We start from the raw sequence: 17,817 nt of genomic DNA, 5'->3' as shown, positions 1-17,817 counted from the left end.
CGCCCCTTCAGCCTCCATTGGCCAATAAACATGCCAACTTTTACCAGCTCCACCCCTTGCTGTCTCTGAGTTGGGGGGACACCCAGGAGGTGGTGGGGGGGGGGGGTGTCTGCTTCCCAGGATGCTCCCAGTGCCCCATGGCGCCTCCTTCCCAGGCAGAGCCGGACACAGAGGCTGGCCCCAGAACTGTTTATTGTGGTTGGGGGGGGGAAATACACAAGAGCAGAAGGGGGGGGTGCCCCCCACCAAACAGGCTTGGGAGGAGAGGGGGGGGCTCCTCAGGGCTGCACCAGCCAGTGCAACCACCTGCCAGAGGCTCTGAGGTGGGGGGGGGGCCCTTAGCGGGAGGGGGCTCAGTGGCTTGTTGCAGGAGGTGACCCCCCCCCCGCGGTTAGGGAGTGGGGGAGGGCAGGTCACTCCACAACAGGAGGGGTCCTCCCCTCACTCCGGTGCTGGTGGGGGGCCAGGGGTGGGGGTGCAGGGAGTCTGAGGGGTTGTCCTGGCGATGGAGCAGCTGTCTTGGCTGGGGGGGGCAGACTCCAGCCCCCCCCCTCAGCTATAGTATTTCTCCACCTTCAGCACCTGGCAGTACATGAGCAGGGACGAGACGAGGCCCAGGACCTGGGGGAGAGAGAAGGGGTGAGGGGGGGGCCCTGCCAGGCTGAGAGGCCCAGGAACGGCGACCCTCGGGCCTGGGGGCAGGGCCAGGCGTGAACAGACCCAGGTGATTTACCAAGGGCCCGGCTGGGGGGGGGGGAGATCCCAGCGCAGGGGGCTGCGGACCAGCCCCTCCCAGCCGGCACTGCCCCCTTCTCCACCCGCACGGGACCCCCCAGGCTCCAGCGTCGCCCCCGCAGCCGACTCCGCTCCCCACAGAACCCGCCGGGCTCCTTCAGTGCTCCTTGGCCGGCAGCGGGGCCGCCCCCCATGCGGCACTGGTGTCCTAACCCAGCTTTTCTGACCCCCCCCCCCCCCCCTGAGCAGACCCACGGGCCCCTCCAGCCTGGGCCCGCCTCACCTGGACGACAGCAATGCAGGCCGCAAAGACGCCCATGGCCCAGACGTTTTCTCCCACCCATGACTTCACCTTCTGGTAGCAGGGCTGGGGAAGGGGAGAATGACAGAAAAAGGGGGCTGGAGGGGTCACCTGAGACTCGAGTCTGCCCCACAGATCCCCCCCCCACACACACACCTCTTGCCTTGCCAGATGGTCGCGGGGACCGACCGCATTGGAGCAGCCCCCGGCCCAGACTCCTGCCCGGGGCTCCCGCGCCCCCTCGGACTCTCCCGGGTGTCCCGGCCTGGCCCCTGTGCGATGATCTCCCCCTCCCCAGCCTGCGTCCCACCCGCGCTAACGTGGCCTGACCCCCTGAGCCGCTGTGGCAGCCCCCGTTCAGCGTGGGATCGGCCGCAGCGCGGCTGCCTGGCCAGGCGGGATGTTCCTGTCCCACGGGCAGCGCCGGGTGCTGCACGTGACAGGACGGGTTGAGCTCCGGCCTCTGACGCCAGGGGCTCCGGTGCAGGCCCCACTGCTGCTAGCCCCACTCCTCCCCAGCCATAGCGACCGGCTGGCCCCCCTCTCCCAGGGCATTACGCACGGAGCTGTGGAAGATGGGGTGGGAGTGTCTGGGTTTCCCCCCAGGAGATGGGTTTTGGGGGGGGTCTGGGTAACGGGGGGGGATGACACTCACCTCCTTCCACCAGGCGGCCCCGTGGCCGGTGCAGGGGGCGCCGTGCTCCAGGCAGCAGGAGGGCGGCAGCCCCGTCACGTTGCGCACCTCGAACCAGTCTGTGTAGTTCTGGACCCCACAGCACCGGAACTGGGGGGAGGCAAACGTCAGACACGGGGGGGGGAGGGGGGTGTCCCGGCTCTGCCAGGCCCCGTGGGTCAGTTCCCTGCAGGGCCGGAGGGGGAGGTGGGGGGGCTCACCTCGGTCTGCACCGTGTCCCAGGCCTGGGTCAGCGCTGGCTCCCCAGGGGCCCCATAGCGCCGCAACCCCGACTTCAGGTCGTCCTGAGCGTGTCTGTCAAACTGAGACGGAGAGCGTGTCGGCTGGGGGGGGGCGGGCAGGGGGCTAGCTGGGGGGGGCAGCGTGGGCGGAGGGAGCTGGGGGGGGGATCCCGGGGGCGAAGGGGGGGTTGGCAGACGGCTCCGTAGGGGAGGGGAGTTTATGGGAGGCATGAAATGGGGGGAGATCTGGGAGGTCCATGGAGGGGGACGGGGCTCCGTTGGGGGGGGGGGGGGGATGGAGTGGGGGAGGGGCTCCGTGGGGGGGGTGCATCCCCTTACCTGCTGCCGGCAGGCGTAGAAGGCCAGGGCCCCGCTCAGCTCCAGCAGGACGATGGTAGCGAGAGCCACGAAGAACTGGGGGGGGGAGATGGATCAGAGCCCCCAGGACAGCCAGACGGAGCCTCCTCCCCGCCCCCCCCACCCAGCAAAGTGGGGGTCCCAGCCTGCCCCCCACCCCTCCCCTCCTGCCCCTCCCTGCAGGCAGCCCCCCACTGGCTCCCAACTCTCCCCACCTCCCCCATGCCACCCCCTCCCTCTCCGTATCTCCCCCCAGGCTGCCCCCCCACCCGGCGCCCCCGGCCTGCCCCCCTACCGTCAGCAGGAGGCAGCGCTGCTCTGTGGCCGCGCCCAGGCAGCCCACGAAGCCCACGGCCATGACCACGGCTCCGGCCGCCATGACCAGCCCGGCGACCCCCAGCGACGGGAAGGACAGGGAGAGCGCCGAGAAGCGGCCCTGCGAGAGAGAGAGCCACAGCCCCACGCCCAGCGCCCCACAGCCCCCCAGCTGGGGGGGGACGGGGGTCAGGAGGCACGCCCCACAGCCAGCGCCCCACACCCCACAGCCCCCCAGCTGGGGACGGGGACCAGGGAACACCAGCCACAGCCCCACACTCAGTGCCCCACAGCCCTCCACCCAGCAGCCCCCCAGCTGGGGGCAGGGGGCAGCAGCAGGAGAGACTCACCCAGAAGATGAGGTTGAAGACGAAGAGCGCGGCTTTGAGGCAGAGGAGGCAGTGCTGGTTCGGGCCCATGGCCACGAGCTGGGGGGGACAGCGGAGCCCGGTGGGGGGGGGCAGTGCCTCTGTGGGATCCCCCACCCACACGCAGCCTCGGCTGGGCTCTTTGCTGCTGGAGAAATGCCCCCAGTTCCCCCCCCCCACGAGAAGGGAACCGGTGCCCCACACTCCCGATCCACAGCCCCCCCCAGCCCTGCCGGTGCCCCACAGCCCCCCGCCAGCCCCGTCCCGGGCTCCCCCCACCCCCATTGCTTGTTTCCCATGAGACTCGCGGCTGGCCCCCGACCCCGGGGCAGGGGCCAGTCCCGGCCCCCTTTGGCCCCATCATTTCCTGGCCCCCCCAGCCCCCCCCCCGAATTCCTGTCCCTACTCCTGGGGGGGTCTGAGCAGAAGGGACTTGTCAGTCCCAGGGGCCTGGAGCCCGGGGGGGGGGCTCTGGGTTCCCCTTTTCCTTTCCCAGAGGGACTGGATCCAGGGGGCGGCGCCCCAGCGTGGGGGGATTATATGGGGGGGGGACAGTGAGTCCGGCGAGCGGGGCGGGCCCGAGTCTGTCCCGGAATATCCCCTCCCCCACCTCCCTGGGGGAGCAAATGGAGACTTTGTTGTTCCCAGCCCCCCCCCCCCCGTCCCGCTCCGCGCCGCCCCTCACCTGGGCCCCCGGGCGGCTCGGGGCGGGGGGGGGCAGACGGGGCGGGGGGGTCCGGATCTGGGGTGCGGGGCGGCGCTGGAACCCCCTAAACCACGGCTGCTGCTCGCTCGGCGCTGGGGGGGGGGGGGGATGGGGGGATTCCAGGCACGGCGGGGGGTGGAGGAAATGGGAGGGGAGGGAGTAGGAGGGGGAGGGGTCTGGGGGGGGTCTATGGAGGGAGGGGGAATCGGGGGTGACTGGCTGGGGGGGGCTCAGGGGCGATTCGGTTCCAGTTGGGGGGTGGACTAGTGTCCGGGTTCAGACCCCTCCCGCCTGCGCCCCCCAAGCCCGCCCCATAACCGTGCACGCAGGGGGCCGGGTCTCTTCGGAGGGCGGGCGGAGGGAAAGGGGAGGGGGCGAGGCTGAAATCTGGTGGCCCCGCCCCCCGCCGGCCCCTGCTGCCCCCTAGCGCCCGGCGGCGACCCTACATAAACAAGAAGCTGCAGCCAGAGTTCGCTAGGCCGGGCGCTGCGCGGGGTGAGTGTCCGCGGCACGTGGTGGAACCGGGACCCTCGCGGCTGCCCAGCGGTGCAGGGGCGGGCAAGGCGCTCGGGGATGTGTGGGGCTGGGGGGGGGGCGCGCTCCGGGGCCTGCCCCCCCGGTCCCAGCTCTCTGTGTTCACCCCCCCCAGGCTCCAGGATGATCATCCCGGTGCGGTGCTTCACCTGCGGCAAAGTGGTCGGGAACAAGTGGGAGGCGTACCTGGGCCTGCTGCAGGCGGAGTACACGGAGGGGTAAGGGGGGCGCCCCCCCATAACTCCCGACCCCTGCCCGGCCGGTGCCCCCACCACTCCCGACCCCCACCCCCCGCCCGGCCGGTGCCCCTCACCCCCGCCCCCCTGCTAGCCCAGCCCTGCCCCCCCCCGCCCGGCCGGTGCCCCCCACTCCTGACCCGCCCCCCCCACTTTCTAACGCCCCCCCTCTGCCTGCAGCGACGCGCTGGACGCGCTGGGGTTGAAGCGCTACTGCTGCCGGCGGATGCTGCTCTCCCACGTGGATCTGATCGAGAAGCTGCTGAACTACGCCCCGCTGGAGAAATAGCGGCCCCCACCATCCCCCCTCCATGCGGGGGGTGGGGGCCGGGCAGGGACCCCCCCCACCTCCTCTGCTGCCGCCCCAGCAGGGCCTGGCGCTCGCTGCACTTTACTTAACCTGATGCTTTAGTGGGGGGCGGGCCCGGGGAAGCAGGTGCCCCCCCCCGCGCCCAGCCTCCGTGCAATAAACCCTGAGCAAGAGATGCCTGCGTCCTGTCATTCCAGCCCCTCCCTGCGCGGAGCGCCCCTTTCCCTTCCCAGCCACCCCCCAGCTCCATCCTGCATCCACGGGGGGGGGGGGGGGGGAATCTAAAACCCAAGTGTGTCCTTGCAGGGGAGGGGGCCCCCCACCGAACACGGCAGGCGGAATCCCCAGCATCGCTCCAGAGGTGGGGGCAACCTTGGGCCCTGCTGTTAAAAACTAAACGTGGGGATCGCCTCACTCCACAAAGTGTCACCTGCCCGCGCGGGGGGGGCTGCTGGGGGCAAGGTCGTCTCAGCAGAGCAGGCGGCAGGGGGGGTCACGGAAGGCAGCAGCCGTGGGGGATAACATGCCAGCCAAGTCCAGCCCCGTGAGAGCTGGTGCTTTAACGGGGCTGATTTCACAATGCGGCAAACAAGTCTGGAGCGAATCAGCTGGGAGGAAAGTTTTAAAAAGAAAAATGTGAAGGCTGATGGGTGATGATTTAAGAGCCAGAAAGGCAGGAGCCAGAAAGGAGGCAGCACTGGTTTAAAAAATAAACCCGCCTGACTTAAAGAGGAAGTGAAGGCAGCTACAAAGAAGTATAACAAAGGGAAGAAAGGCAACATTGCTAATGATTCATACTCAGCAGTTAGGAATTGTAGAAAATTGATAAGGGAAGGAAAAGGAGGCCAGGTAAATCTATGGCCAGCAGACTTAAGGACACGAAGGCGGAGTTATTTTAAGTATATTAGGAACAAAAAGAAGCCTTGACAGTGGGTATTGTGTCCAGCGCTAGATGAAAATGTTAAATTAGCAATAATAATGCAGAAAAGGCAGAATTATTCAATATTTCTGGTCTGTATTTGAGGGAAAACTGGAGTCATATTATAACACTCTTTCTGTACCACTAGTACCTCAGGATGCTGCTAAGCAACTGCTGCTGAAGTTAAATATTTTAACAACAGCAGGTCCAGATAACGTCCATCCAAGAGCTTTAGAAGAGCTGGCCGAGAGGCTTGCTAGACCATGAATGTTGATTTTTCAGTAAGTCTTGGAGCACTGGGGAAGGGCCGGAAGATTGGAAGACAGCTAAGGTGGTGCCAATATTTTAAAAGGGTAAAGGGCAGGACCCAGCTAATTCTAGCCTGACGTTGATCCCAGGCAAGATAACAGAAGGGCTGACGTGGGACTGGATTAATCATTAAAGGAAGGTGACATCATTAATACCACTCAACACTGGTTTATAAAAAATCACCCACCGCACCACATTGGTACTTTTGATGCACGTGAGGTGGTATCACACCAGTGTGGTTAAAAACACACCCACAATAAAATTAAATGGCCCACGTTAACTGGCTTAAAGCCAGCTGAGACATCTCACACCTTAATCGCAAACGGACCCATCCCAGCGGGCGCGTTACCAGCAGGGAGCCATTGGTGGCCCTGCGCTAGTTACCAGTTGTATCAGTGAGCTGCAGACAACCCCGCAGCAGCCGTCGGGGCATGGCTGGTAACCCAGAGCAGGGGCCAGCGTCATCCAGCTCAGCAGGCGCTGGGCCTGAAAACCCGCCAGCTCTCACTGCCCGTGTCGGGGCACAGCGCACGCCGGCTGCACGGCCAGGCTAGGAGACGCGCTGGGGGGGCGCAGGGGCAGCCACGGGACTCGCAGCGGACAATCGGCCGCAGCCGGGTTCCCAGACGGACACTGGGCTGCACTGACGGGCGTATGGAGGAGCAGGGTCAGGTTCTCTCTGCAGTCCGCCCCGGGGCGAGTGCGGCTGGATCACGGGGCCTGTTAATCCAGGAGGCTGGTGGTGGATGGGGAGGGTCAGAGAAGAGCCACAAGGACAATTAAAGGGGCAGAGTGAGATGCTGGGAGCCCCGGCCCATCCACCTCCCCCTGCCCCCCAGGGCAGCTGTGGGGCCCTAGGCGGAGGGAGGAAGGGGGGGGGGGGAAGGCAGACAAAGCTGGGTGCACAGGCTTGGCTGGGGTGCCTCCAGCTGGCCCTGGGTTCAAGGGGAATGAATTCCCAGGCGGGCTTTGCAGGTCCCGGGAGCAGAGCAGACCAGCCTTCAGGCCTGTGCCAACTCCTCAGCGTGGGGCAGCCCCCGGAGACCCACCCTGGCAGGGGCCCCTAAAAACTGCAGCGGCAGGATTCCCGGGACGCACGACTCCCACCTGAAACCCGCCGGGCTGCCGCCCCCAGCTCGCTCCTCCCCGCCCCCTGGATTTTGAATGTGTTTTGGTGGGAGTCGGCAGAGGCTCCCCACGGGCCCAGCTGATTCTTGGGGGTGCCTGAGCTGCGGGGCTCAGTGAGCACTGCAAGGAGGCCTCGGGGGCCCAGCCCCATGGCTGTTTCTGTAGGGTGGAGAGACCTGATGGGCTGGGGGGGAGGAGTTTGTTCCCTCCCCTCACACACACACAAAATCTCTTGCGCTGTGAGGGTCCTGGGCTGTAAGGGGGATGCTCCCCAGACCCACCCCCCCACTGAGATGAGGGCCCCTGTTGCACCAGGCCAGGGCAGGTACGGGGTACAGGGGAGGGACACACTGGGGGCACCCGGCTAAGGGCAGTGCCCACCCATGCGTGTTTGCCTAGCTGAGGGGCAGAGGGGGGGGGCCATGTTGGGAGGCAGGTTTGTGCCCAGGAAGCCTCTGCTCCAAAGACCCCAAATTTGCCCCCTTCCCTGCTCGGGCAACAGCCCACTTCCAGGGCACGGGAGACCAGCGCTAAGGGGGGGCCGAGACCCCAGCGGTACCCCTCCCCCGCTGGCTGCCAGTTCGCAGGGTAGGGGTGGAGTTAAGGGGGCAGGAGCCAGGACCCCGGGGTTCCCGCAGCACGGAGCAGGCCGGACTCCCGGCCTCTGGCCCTGGCACGGCCTGGCCTACCATCACCCTCGTGGAGGCAGCTGCCCCAGGAAGGGTAGGCTGGGCAGGCAACCCCCCCCCCCAGCTACCAGCCTGGCAGTGGCATCCCCCCTCCCCAACCAGAACAGGACAGGTGGGGGGCACAGCCAGAGTCGGGGTATCACCCCCAGGCTGGTTTTTCAGGTACAGAGCAGCAGGAGCCAGTTTTAGGTGTCCCCCCCTCCACAGAGGAAGCCGGGGGCCAGTTTGGGGGGCCCCCACGCCCCAGAGGAAGCCGGGGGCCGGTTTGGGCCCCCACACGAGCGGCCGGGGGGCCAGTTTCATCTCTTTATTTTCTCATGAATGTAACCATATAAAAACATAAGTTATGAAACACTCACGATGTGTCAGCCGGGGAGGGGGGGGGTAAAAATGGAGGGGGGGACAGAACCGTCAGCGAAACACAAAATGGGGAACCTCCCCCATTGCCTGCCCCCCCCAGACCTGCCCTCCCCCCAGCTAAAAAACACAGGACAGCCCCCACCCCCTCGGAGCTGGCTGCCTCGGGGGCTCGGCCAGGCCCTGGAGCCCTTTGGGGGTGCCCCAGGACCCCCTGGGGGGCAGTGAGGTACTTCGTTACTGGGGGAGTCGCTGGTTTAAAAGCAAACGGGGGGCGGGGCTGGGGGACCCAGGGCAGACAGACACATCTTCACCCCCCAGGGCCGCGTAGGGAGGGGGGAACTCAGCAGCAGCTCTGCGCCCCCACGCCGTGGGAGGGGGGTCGTGGCCAGCGCCCCAGGCCCCCGGGCACAGCCAGCAGGGGCCACAGCACGCAAGGGGGGCTGGGGAGGGCTGGGCTAGCGCATGCGGTAATCCGTGGAGCACGACAGCTCGCACAGCTGCCCCTTGAAGTCCAGGTCGATGGTGAAGTCCAGGTCCCGCTGCAGGGGAGAGATTGGGGAGGAGGGGGTAAGTCCTGGGTGTCTGCCCCCCCACCTCCCAGCATGCACTGCACCAGCTTCAGAATCCAGGGGCAGGGAGTTCCACAGGACAAGGCCGCTCAGTGCAGGATCCTGACTCCAGGAACCTGGGGGTGGCTCCGCCCCCCCGGCAACTCCTCCCCCTCCTCCAGACATGGGCTGCCCCCCTCCTGCCCAGCCCCCCCGGCACTCACGTTGTTCTTGGCATTAGGCTTCATGCTAATGGTACCGAAGATCTCCTCGCCCGTCTTCACCGTCAGGTAATCCTCCATGTAGAACACCGTCTGCTTCCAGTGCGTGTAGGGCGACTCGGGGCCTGGGGGCAAGGCAGTGTCAGGGGGGAGTCCGCTGAGCCCAGCTCCCTCGGCCCCACCCCACTCCAGGTTCCCCCCCCAGCCCCACCCTCAGCCCCGCCTACTGGTGGAGAAGCCGGTGCGCTTGTGGCAGCGGGTGAACTCGATGTTGAAGTAGGCGACCAGCGCGTGGACGTAGTCGTTGCGCTTCACCTGCAGGCAGAAGGGCGAGGTGAACGTCAGGTCCTCCACCTTCACCGTGTAGATGTCCACCTCCTGCGGGGGGGGGAGAGCGGGGTCACAGCCTGGCACCACGGCCCCCTCCACCCTGCCAGCACCCAGCAGCAGGGGAAGGGCCGGGTCTCCTGGCATCCGTCTGGAACCGGCCACCTTTCCGATTTCCCTGTGCAGGGGGTGCCCCCGAGCCCCCCCCCCCAGAACCGGGGCTGCCTCCCCAGGCCGCACCTTGATGAGGCAGGCGTTGGTGACCAGCTGTTTGGGATCCACCACGTCCACCAGCGGCTCCTTGATGGCCACGTCCTTGATGCAGGACATGTCGAAGCCGTAGACGTTTTCCCACCCTGGGGAAGAAGCCGCAGTGAGAGCCCGCCATGGAGAGAGCCCCCTCCCCCCCTCACCACGACCCCCGGGGGCCAGCATCCCCCCCCCCCCCCCAAGACAGGGAGAGCCAGAGAGGGCACAGGGGCCCCGTGGACGCTGAGCCGATGGCAAGGCACAGGAGACCCCCCAAGAGAGGGGCTGCACCCCACCCAAAGAGCCTGTCCCCCCCCACACTCACAGTGGATTTTGTAGTCCTTGTACTGCCGGTCCTCGATGGCCGTGACGTACAGGGTGGCCCGGTCAGGAAAGATGAGTCCGTCGGGTGTCTGGGGGGACAGATGGGGAGGGTGTCGCTGCACCGCAGCCACTGGAATCCCTACCACCCCCCCAAAATCAAAGCACGCCCCCCCCTCCCCGCATGCAGGGACTTTTGCCTCTCCAGGGCGGGGACCGGCTGGCTCGGGGGCCAGGGGCCTTTCCCCTAGGGGGACGCCGGCTCCCCGCAGCCCGGGGGACTCACCAGCCACTTGTCGCGGGCGTAGATGACGGTGTTGAGCATGGACTCGTAGAAGAGGCAGTAGCCCATCCACTCGCTGATGATGATGTCGACCTTCTCCACCGGCAACTCCACCTCCTCCACCTTGCCCTTGATGATGGACACCACTGCGGGACAGAGGGGGGGCTCAGCGTGGGGGGGGGGGCAGCACAGGAAAGACAGACGGGGGCTGATGGAGGGTCACGGGCCCTGGGGGGAGCTGCCCCGCTCGGGCAGGAGGCGCTAGGGCCAGAACCAGCAGGGCTCCGGGGGGGTGTCACTCACCATGGTCCAGTTTGTTGGCTTTGACAATTTTGACAGCGTAGTCGGAGATGCTGGAGCACTCGATCTGCAGGGGAAACGGGGCTCAGTGGGGAGACTAGGAGGGGGTGGAGGACAGCAGAGGAGGGCGGGGCCAGCTGGCCGGGGGCGGGGTCAGGCCTGCACTCACCCCGATGACCCGCTTGGCGCCCGCCTTGGCCGCGAACATGCAGAGGATCCCGGTGCCGCTGCCCACGTCCAGAACCACCTTGTCCTTGAAGAGGTGTCGGTTGTGGAACATGGAGTTTCTGTAGGTCAGGGTGCGCACCTCGTCCTTCAGCATCTCCTGGGGGGCACAGAGGGTTAGCGGGGGCCCCCCGATCCCCTCCCTGCACCCCATCTCCTGGGGGGGCCCCAGCCTCCCCCAGTGCACCACCTCCTCCCCCAGCACCACCCAGGCAGGAGCGGGGCACTTGGCAGGGATACATCCATGAGTGCTGGGTGCCAGCTGGGCACCCCTGGGGGGCAGCCCCCTCCCTTCCCCCGGCACTGACCTCATGAATGCCGAAGTGGGCATAGGAGTCGAAGTAATAATCCTTGGACGTCATCTCCTCCGCTGTCGGCTTCGCGCTGCTCTCGGCCTGGGGGCTGGACACCTAGGGGCAGGAGGGGCCACGGTCAGACGGACACAGGGCTGCCGGGCCGGACACACGTCCCACACACGTCACCGGGAGCGGGCCAAAGAGCCAGAGAGGCTGAGTCGGGCCAGGATCCGGCCCATGGGCCCAGCCCAGCCGATATCCACCACCCCCATCAAACCAAGGTAGCCCCCCATCAGCCCCACGGGCCCAGCACCCCCAATTCTCTGGGCAAGAATCGGGGTTCACTCATGCCCTCCCTCGCGCCGTGGGCTCAGACGGCACAGTCTGCAAGCGGGGGGCATGCTGGGCAGGGGTCCACTCTGGGGGGGGCAGGGCTGAAGGCCTGGTGGGAGGGGACCCCGTCCCCCCAGCCCCGTCCCCCCCGTGGAGCCCAGAGAGCGTCTGTTTGGAAGGAACAACCCAGGGCTGGGACGCGTAGCACCGAGCCCCCCATTCCAGCCCCCGGAGAGCTGGGTTCTCCCCGTGCCCCACCTCCGCCAACCGCACCCACAATGCACCGCGGGAGCTGGGGCTGGAGATCAAGTTAAGGAAACAGGGAAATTACTGAGCCCCCCCCCCACCCCGGCCACCTGCCCCCCCAGGCACAGAGCCCACCCCGTGCTCCAACAGCTGTCCACCCCTGAAAGGTCCCAGCATACATCCACCCCCCCATGCACAGAGAACCCCGGCAGCCCCCCATCCCCGGCAGGTACCCCACATACAGAACACGGGGACCTAGCAGCTTCCTACAGGACCCCCTAAAGAGCCTCCCCAGCAGACTGCAACGGGCCCTAGAGGTTCTCCCCTGCCCCACGGACACTCACTGGCCAACGCCCCCAGCACCGACAGCCCCCTAAGCTGAGCTGAGATGACAGGAAATCAATCTCGGGGGCTGGCTGGGGAGTCCAGGTCTGGGTGAAATGATGGATGGGGGTGGGGGGAGTGTTTGGATCCCTTTGTTGCCCCCCCTCCCCCCCAACCCCATGGTTTATCTGACTCTGCTGGCGGGGCTCTGGGGCTGGCTGCCATAGGGGAAGGGACGGGGCAGCCAGCACAAGGAAGAGGGGCTCCCTAGAAATGGAGAAGGGTCGCTGGCTGGCACTGGGAACAGGCCGGGGGTGGAGTAGGGGTGTCACAGGCCAGTGGTCACCAGTCGACCCTGGGAACGGGCCGGTGGGGGGTGTCAGAGGCTGGGGGGGAGGGGGATAGAGGCTGGACTGTGAACAGGTTGGGTGTTGGGGTGTCACCAGCCGGCCCTGGGAATGGGCCGGGGGTGGGGATGTCACTGGCCGGCCCTGGGGGTCGCTGGCCCCTGAGCACTAGCCTGGCCCCTTACTCAAAGGATATTTACATCTTCTAGCGCAGACTGCAGGCTCATCCCATTAGCCAGCGTGGCTACAAAACTCTAGGAGAAAGTAACGGAGACAAGTCAATGAGGGGTTGGGGGCCGGGGGGCAGAGCCCCCACAGCCGGGGGCTCCCTAACTCTGCACCCAGGGTGACGGTCCCAGCTGCCGGGGAAGGGGTGCCAGGGGGGCCATGGAGGGCCCCCCCCCCAGCACAGGGAGCAGCTGCTCAGGATTAGCAACCCCACCAGGCCGGGCCCAGCCCTAGCCAGCCGCCCCCCACTCCCGACCCACAGCCCCTACCAGCTCAGCCCCGCCCCCCTCACTCCCGACCCACAGCCCCCCCCAGCTCCACTGCTGCCCCCCCACTCCCGATCCACAGGCCCCCCAGTGCCCCCCACCCACAGCCCCCACCAGCTCAGCCCTGCCCCCCCACTCCCGACCCACAGCCCCTACCAGCTCAGCCCTGCCCCCCAGCTCCACCGGTGCCCCCCACTCCCGACCCACAGCCCCCCCAACTCAGCCCTACCCCCCAGCCCCCCCCACTCCCGACCCACAGCCCCCACCAACTCCGCCCTGCCCCCCCACGACGCCCCCCAGCCCAGACCCCCGCCAGCCCCCCCACTCTGCCAGCGCCCCTCACTCCCGACCCGCAGCCCCCCCCAGCTCAGCTCACTCGCACCCCCCCGCCGGTGCCCCCCCCGCCAGCCCCCCCAGCCACGTCCGGGGCCCGCCGGGGTCTCTCCGGGGAGCCGCAGCTCGACGCAGACGCAGACGCTGCCCCCGCCCGGGACACGGGACCCGCGCGCCCCACAGCCCCGGGCCGGCCCCACTTCCCCCCCCGCGCGGACCCGCCCCCGCCCCCTTTGTCCGCTGGCGGGAGCCGCGTGGCGCCCCCGAGACCCCCCCGCCGCCTCCCGCCCCCGCCCCGCCGCCGGCCCGGCCCCGCCCCCCGCGAGCCCCGAGACCCCCCCCCGGCCACAGACCCCCCCCCCGCGGCGCGGACCCCCCGCACGTGCCGCCCCGGCCCGGCCCCCACCTCCATGGTGCAGTTGGTCGCCTCCGCCATCTTGCGAGCGAAGCGCAGAGAGAGAGAGAGCGAGAGCCCCGCCCCCGCGGCTTATACCGGGGGAGGGCCCGGCCACGCCCCTCGGCCGCCATTGGGCCCCCGGGCCCGCCCCCCAGGCGGGGTACTTCCATTGGGCGAGGGAGGCGTCACTCTGCATTCCAGGCCAGCCCCCGCGTCTACGGGGCGCTTCTATTGGGCGAGAGAGGTGCCACTCAGAAGACTGGGCGCCCCGCCCCCGCACCCAACTGGCGCTCCCAGTGGGCGACGTAGGTGTCACTCCGAGTTCCAGGCCCGCCCTCGCACTCGAACGACGCTCCCATTGGGCGAGGGAGGTGTCACGCAGTGTGCTGGGCCCGCCCCGCAGCCGAAAGGCACGTCCATTAGGCGAGGGAAATGTCACTCAAAGTTCCGGTCCCGCCCCTTGCAGCCTAGTGACGCTCCCATTGGCCAAGGGTGATGTCACTCGTAATGTTGCCCGGCCCCATCCTGACTAGCGCAAACGCCATTGGTCGAATGTCCCTGAAAAACGAGGCGGTGCCCCAACTACCATAGGAGAATCTCATTGGGCGAGGGGCGAGGGAGATAAAACCGCGAGACTGCGCTTCCCTGGAGCTTCCTAAACCAAACGCCATTGGTGGGCGTCGTGTCACTCAAATGATGAGACCCGCCCCCTCCCATTTGCAGAGCGAAACGTCAATAACGTATTGAAACCCCGCCTCAGCCCGTCCAGGGGAGAGTCCGGGGCCAATCCCCGGCAGGGACCCGCCTCCCCAGACAGCCGCTCATCCCATTGGCTGGCTACTCGGCAGCCAGGCCCGCCCACCGGTAGCCCCGCCCCCTGCAATTATTGGATGTAGGGGCCGCCTGTCAGCCTGAGCCCCGCCCTGCGCCCCAGAGCTGCTGGGCCATGATGCGCTCCCCGTCCACCCCTCCCCCACCCAACCCACTGCAAACCCCTCCCCCACCACTGCATCCGGCCTCTCCCTGCAACCCCTCCCCCACCCCTGCACCCCCCGCACTGCAACCCCTCCCCCACCAGATCCATCTGCTACTACTGCGCCCCCCCCCCCACTCTGCACTCCCTACCAAGGCCCCCCACATGCTCCTCCCCCTCCCTGCAAACCTCACCCCACACCCCCCTTCCTCCATTGCTGCAGCCCCCCATTTGCTGCCGCCCCTCCCCCACAGCTCAGCACCCTCCCCCGGGGGGGGGGGTCGCATCCCCCCTGGCTGTGAGGCAGCTTCCAGGGCGCAGCGTCTCTCCGTTCAAGGGGGGTCATACCCCACAGGCCCCCCTGGATTTCGCTGCCGGGGGGGGCACAGAGGCAGACACAGCAGGCGTTTTAATATTAAATTAGATATATATATAAAATCCTTTACAAAAAATCAATCACTTCCCCGAAAGAGTGGGGTGGGGGGGTGGGTCTCTGCTGCTCCCCCACCTGCCAGCCCTGAGATTTCAGGGAGGGCTGTCGTAGTTTCCACCCCTCCCCCGGACAGGTACCCGCTCCCCAAACACCCCCACCGTTGTGTTCTGTACCCTGCCCCCACAGGGGGCTCGGGGGAGGGGCCAGGCCTCTGACCCCTCCCCCCCACGGGCTGCTAGTCCAGCTGGACGTCAAGGACCCCCTCCTGTCCCACGATGCTCTCCTGCCGGGGTGGGGAGCGAGATTAGCCCCTGAGATGGGGGGAGGGGGGAATTAACACCCCTGGCGCATCCCATAGACCACGAGTCAGGAGTGAGGGGCCTGGGAAAAACCCCCTCCCTGGCCTTCCTCCAAACCCCCACTCAGTACCCCACTTCCTGCTCAGGGCCCCCCAACAACCACCCCCTGGCTCCCCCACACCATACACAGAGCCCCCTCCCCATGGGGATCTTCTGCAGATTACCCAAATGCCCCCGCCCCCTCCTCACAGCAACACCCTGCACCCAGCCCCCTCCCCCGCCCAGCCCCTTCCCCCCACCTTACCCAGCCCCCCTGCTGCTGTAGCCAGGGCACGAACATGTCCATGTACTGCAGACTGTACCCCATCAGGGTCTGCACCGCATGGCTATTGATCCCGGCCACCTTCCGCGTCAGCTCCATGGTGAGGGCCAGCCGGGTGAGCTGGGGGCTGGGGCTGGGGCTGCCCGGGGCGGCCCGCGCGGTGTAGGCCTCGGCCAGCCGCGAGAAGCTGCGGTACGACATGCGGGACAGGGAACTGCGGAGCAGCGGGTCCGCGGCGATCTGTGTGGGAGAGACCAGGGCTGGGCTAGCCGGGGGCTGTGGGTCAGGAGTGAGGGGCAGCAGCTGACCTGGGGATGGGGGGAGCAGCCCAGGGCTGGGCTAGCCGGGGGCTATGGGTCGGGACTGAGGGGCAGCAGCAGAGATGGGGGGAGCAGCCCAGGGCTGGGCTGGCAGGGGGCTATGGGTCGGGACTGAGGGGGAGCGGCTGACCTGGGGATGTGGGAAGCAGCCCTGGGCTGGGCTGGCAGGGGGCTGTGGGTCGGGAGTGAGGGGCCCCATGGGGGTCAGTACCTCTTCGTTGATGACCCCGGCCTGCTCCTCCAGGAGGGCGACCAGCCTGCGAATCACCTGCTCCGCCTGCGTCTCACTTGCTGCCCCCCATGCGGGGCCCGGAAGGGCTGGGGAGAGACCCAGGCCTGTGACACCGAGCGGCCGGCGGGGGGCAGGGGACGGGGGGGGGGCAGGCCCACTCCTCACCTGGGGGCACGGCGCCCGGCTGCAGGCTGAGTGGGGACTGGACCCCGGGAGGGCTGCTCAGCTCCTGCTTCACCAGCCGGTCCAGCTTCTGGGCCACGCGGACGTAGAACTCCGAGTCCCCGTCGGCCTGGCCTGTGGGGAGAGCCCTGGGGTTACGGCGGGGGGCAGGACGCCTGGGTTCTATCCCAGCCCTTTGGTCCCGGGGGTGTGGGGGGAGTCTCTTACCCAGAGGCCGGGGGTCCGGCTGGGCCATCGGGGGAGCCGTGCAGTAGCAGGGGGTGACTGGCAGGGAGTTGGGGGGCGCGGAGGGGGAAGTGGGGGGCTCCGTCTCCTCCCGGGGGGAGCCCTTCTTCCGCAGCATGGCCTTGATGGAGAAAGCCCGGCCGTGCTTGCGGCGCCCCTCCCCCGCTTCCTTCGGCTTCTTGAGGGGCTCTGCCCCCGGGGGCGGGGGGCTGGGGGGGGCCCGGCGGGGGCTGGGACGTCGCTGCAGCAGCCGCTTCATGCTGGTCTTGAAGCCGTGCTTGCGCTCCTCCACCCGGTTGATCTCCTCGTGCAGGGGGGTCCAGGGCCCCCCCGGGCGTGGGGCCCCCCCCGGCTCAGCTGCCGGCTCCGTGGGGTGCCTGTGGGGAGAGTCGGGGAGGCTGCGGGGGGAGCTCTTCTCCCGGCGCCCCATCCCCCCACCCTGCATATCCACCCTGGGCCCCACATATCCCATCCCTGGGCACCCGTGAGCAACCCTTCGCTGCCCCTTCCCTGCCAACACCCCCACCCAATCTGCAGAGTCCCTCCCCTCCCCCATGCGCTCTCCCCCCATCTCCCCCTGCAATGGCCCCCCCTTCCCGGTGTGTCTCGGGGGGGGGTGATCTCTGCCCCCCCCCCGTACCTGTGTGCATAGCAGTGGGGGTCATGGTAGCTGCGCCCCACATGCCCCGGGGGGAGCTGCCGGTCCAGCGCCCCCTGCAGAAACGCCTCCAGCACCAGCCTGGTTTCCTCCTGCAGCCGGCGCTGCTGGGGGTGTCCTGCCATAGCCCTGGGGGGGGTCAGACATGGGGGGGTGAATCTCTGCCTATGTCCCCCCCCCCACACACACAACCGGTTCATGCCCGACCTGCCCAGCCATAGCGTGCGGCGCCGCGGGCGGGGGTGCGGGGTGTGCGGGGGCGGGAAGGGGGGGTCAAGGCCGGCCCAGGCGTCGCACCTGCCTCCCGGGCAGGGCGGGTTTGGATGCGGACGCCACGAGGGCAAACGACCCGTTTCCTCCCCAGCCCGGACAGCCGCGTTTACACTGGCCGCGGGGGGGCCGGGGCCGGAGCCGGGGCCGGAGCCGGGCGGGGGGGCGAGACGCGTGGCTGTCCGTGGAAGTTTGGGAACAGAGAGATGGGATCGGAGCCCCCCCGGTCCCCTCCACCCCACCGCCCCTCCTCCTCCTCTCCCCCCCGGTGCCCCCCCACCGCAGCTGCCCCTCCCCCACCTCATTGGCCTCCCCCCTCACCTTGCGGGGGGGGCTGCCGGGTCCAGCACAAAACTCCCCCAACTTTCGGAGCAGGGCGCGCGCCGCGAGCATGCGCCTCGGGCGGGGGGGCCCCCTCCCACTTATTTGCATATTTAATATCCTAGCCGCGCTAAGCCCCGCCCCCACGGCGAGAG

General features: G+C 68.0%; 4 protein-coding genes across 7 annotated transcripts; 1 reads left to right on the top strand and 3 right to left on the bottom strand.

The window, feature by feature from the left end:
* Positions 1 to 174: 174 nt before the first annotated feature.
* Positions 175 to 3,792, bottom strand: LOC137155836 (tetraspanin-4-like). Its single transcript, XM_067552277.1, has 8 exons — positions 3,677 to 3,792; positions 2,974 to 3,051; positions 2,604 to 2,795; positions 2,291 to 2,365; positions 1,931 to 2,032; positions 1,692 to 1,820; positions 1,019 to 1,102; positions 175 to 621 (listed from the first exon to the last, which is right to left on the bottom strand). Exons 2-8 carry the CDS (start codon positions 3,040 to 3,042, stop codon positions 553 to 555), a joined length of 720 nt encoding a protein of 239 aa, XP_067408378.1. The 5' UTR covers positions 3,043 to 3,051; positions 3,677 to 3,792; the 3' UTR covers positions 175 to 552.
* Positions 3,793 to 4,135: 343 nt separating this feature from the next.
* On the top strand, positions 4,136 to 5,010 carry LOC137155877 (DNA-directed RNA polymerases I, II, and III subunit RPABC5-like). The gene is made up of 3 exons (XM_067552330.1): positions 4,136 to 4,192; positions 4,347 to 4,449; positions 4,648 to 5,010. The coding sequence occupies exons 2-3, from the start codon at positions 4,355 to 4,357 to the stop codon at positions 4,754 to 4,756; spliced, it is 204 nt and encodes a 67-aa protein (XP_067408431.1). The 5' UTR covers positions 4,136 to 4,192; positions 4,347 to 4,354; the 3' UTR covers positions 4,757 to 5,010.
* Positions 5,011 to 8,435: 3,425 nt separating this feature from the next.
* PRMT1 (protein arginine methyltransferase 1) lies at positions 8,436 to 13,503 on the bottom strand. Of its 3 annotated transcripts, XM_067552222.1 has the most exons (11): positions 13,436 to 13,477; positions 12,403 to 12,456; positions 10,965 to 11,066; positions 10,601 to 10,756; positions 10,435 to 10,498; positions 10,135 to 10,277; positions 9,853 to 9,940; positions 9,519 to 9,634; positions 9,179 to 9,329; positions 8,955 to 9,076; positions 8,436 to 8,721 (listed from the first exon to the last, which is right to left on the bottom strand). In XM_067552222.1, exons 1-11 carry the CDS (start codon positions 13,463 to 13,465, stop codon positions 8,638 to 8,640), a joined length of 1,110 nt encoding a protein of 369 aa, XP_067408323.1. In that variant the 5' UTR covers positions 13,466 to 13,477; the 3' UTR covers positions 8,436 to 8,637. The 3 variants fall into 3 exon arrangements, with proteins under 3 accessions (XP_067408323.1, XP_067408324.1, XP_067408325.1); XM_067552223.1 differs by lacking the exon at positions 12,403 to 12,456 and having other exon boundaries at positions 13,436 to 13,503; XM_067552224.1 differs by lacking the exon at positions 13,436 to 13,477 and having other exon boundaries at positions 12,388 to 12,406.
* A 1,108-nt stretch (positions 13,504 to 14,611) lies between these two features.
* Positions 14,612 to 17,770, bottom strand: BCL2L12 (BCL2 like 12). 2 transcript variants are annotated; one of them, XM_067552216.1, is made up of 7 exons: positions 17,663 to 17,770; positions 17,054 to 17,200; positions 16,396 to 16,790; positions 16,171 to 16,302; positions 15,904 to 16,091; positions 15,436 to 15,693; positions 14,612 to 15,115 (listed from the first exon to the last, which is right to left on the bottom strand). In XM_067552216.1, exons 2-7 carry the CDS (start codon positions 17,194 to 17,196, stop codon positions 15,068 to 15,070), a joined length of 1,164 nt encoding a protein of 387 aa, XP_067408317.1. In that variant the 5' UTR covers positions 17,197 to 17,200; positions 17,663 to 17,770; the 3' UTR covers positions 14,612 to 15,067. The 2 variants fall into 2 exon arrangements, with proteins under 2 accessions (XP_067408317.1, XP_067408318.1); XM_067552217.1 differs by having other exon boundaries at positions 15,985 to 16,091.
* Between the last annotated feature and the right edge of the window lie 47 nt (positions 17,771 to 17,817).

Source organism: Emydura macquarii, unplaced genomic scaffold (genome assembly GCF_026122565.2).
Source record: "Emydura macquarii macquarii isolate MOO-44397 ecotype Brisbane River unplaced genomic scaffold, CSIRO-AGI_Emac_v2 contig_1386, whole genome shotgun sequence".
NCBI lineage: Eukaryota > Metazoa > Chordata > Testudines > Chelidae > Emydura > Emydura macquarii.
This window is presented reverse-complemented; position numbering and strand designations above follow the sequence as displayed.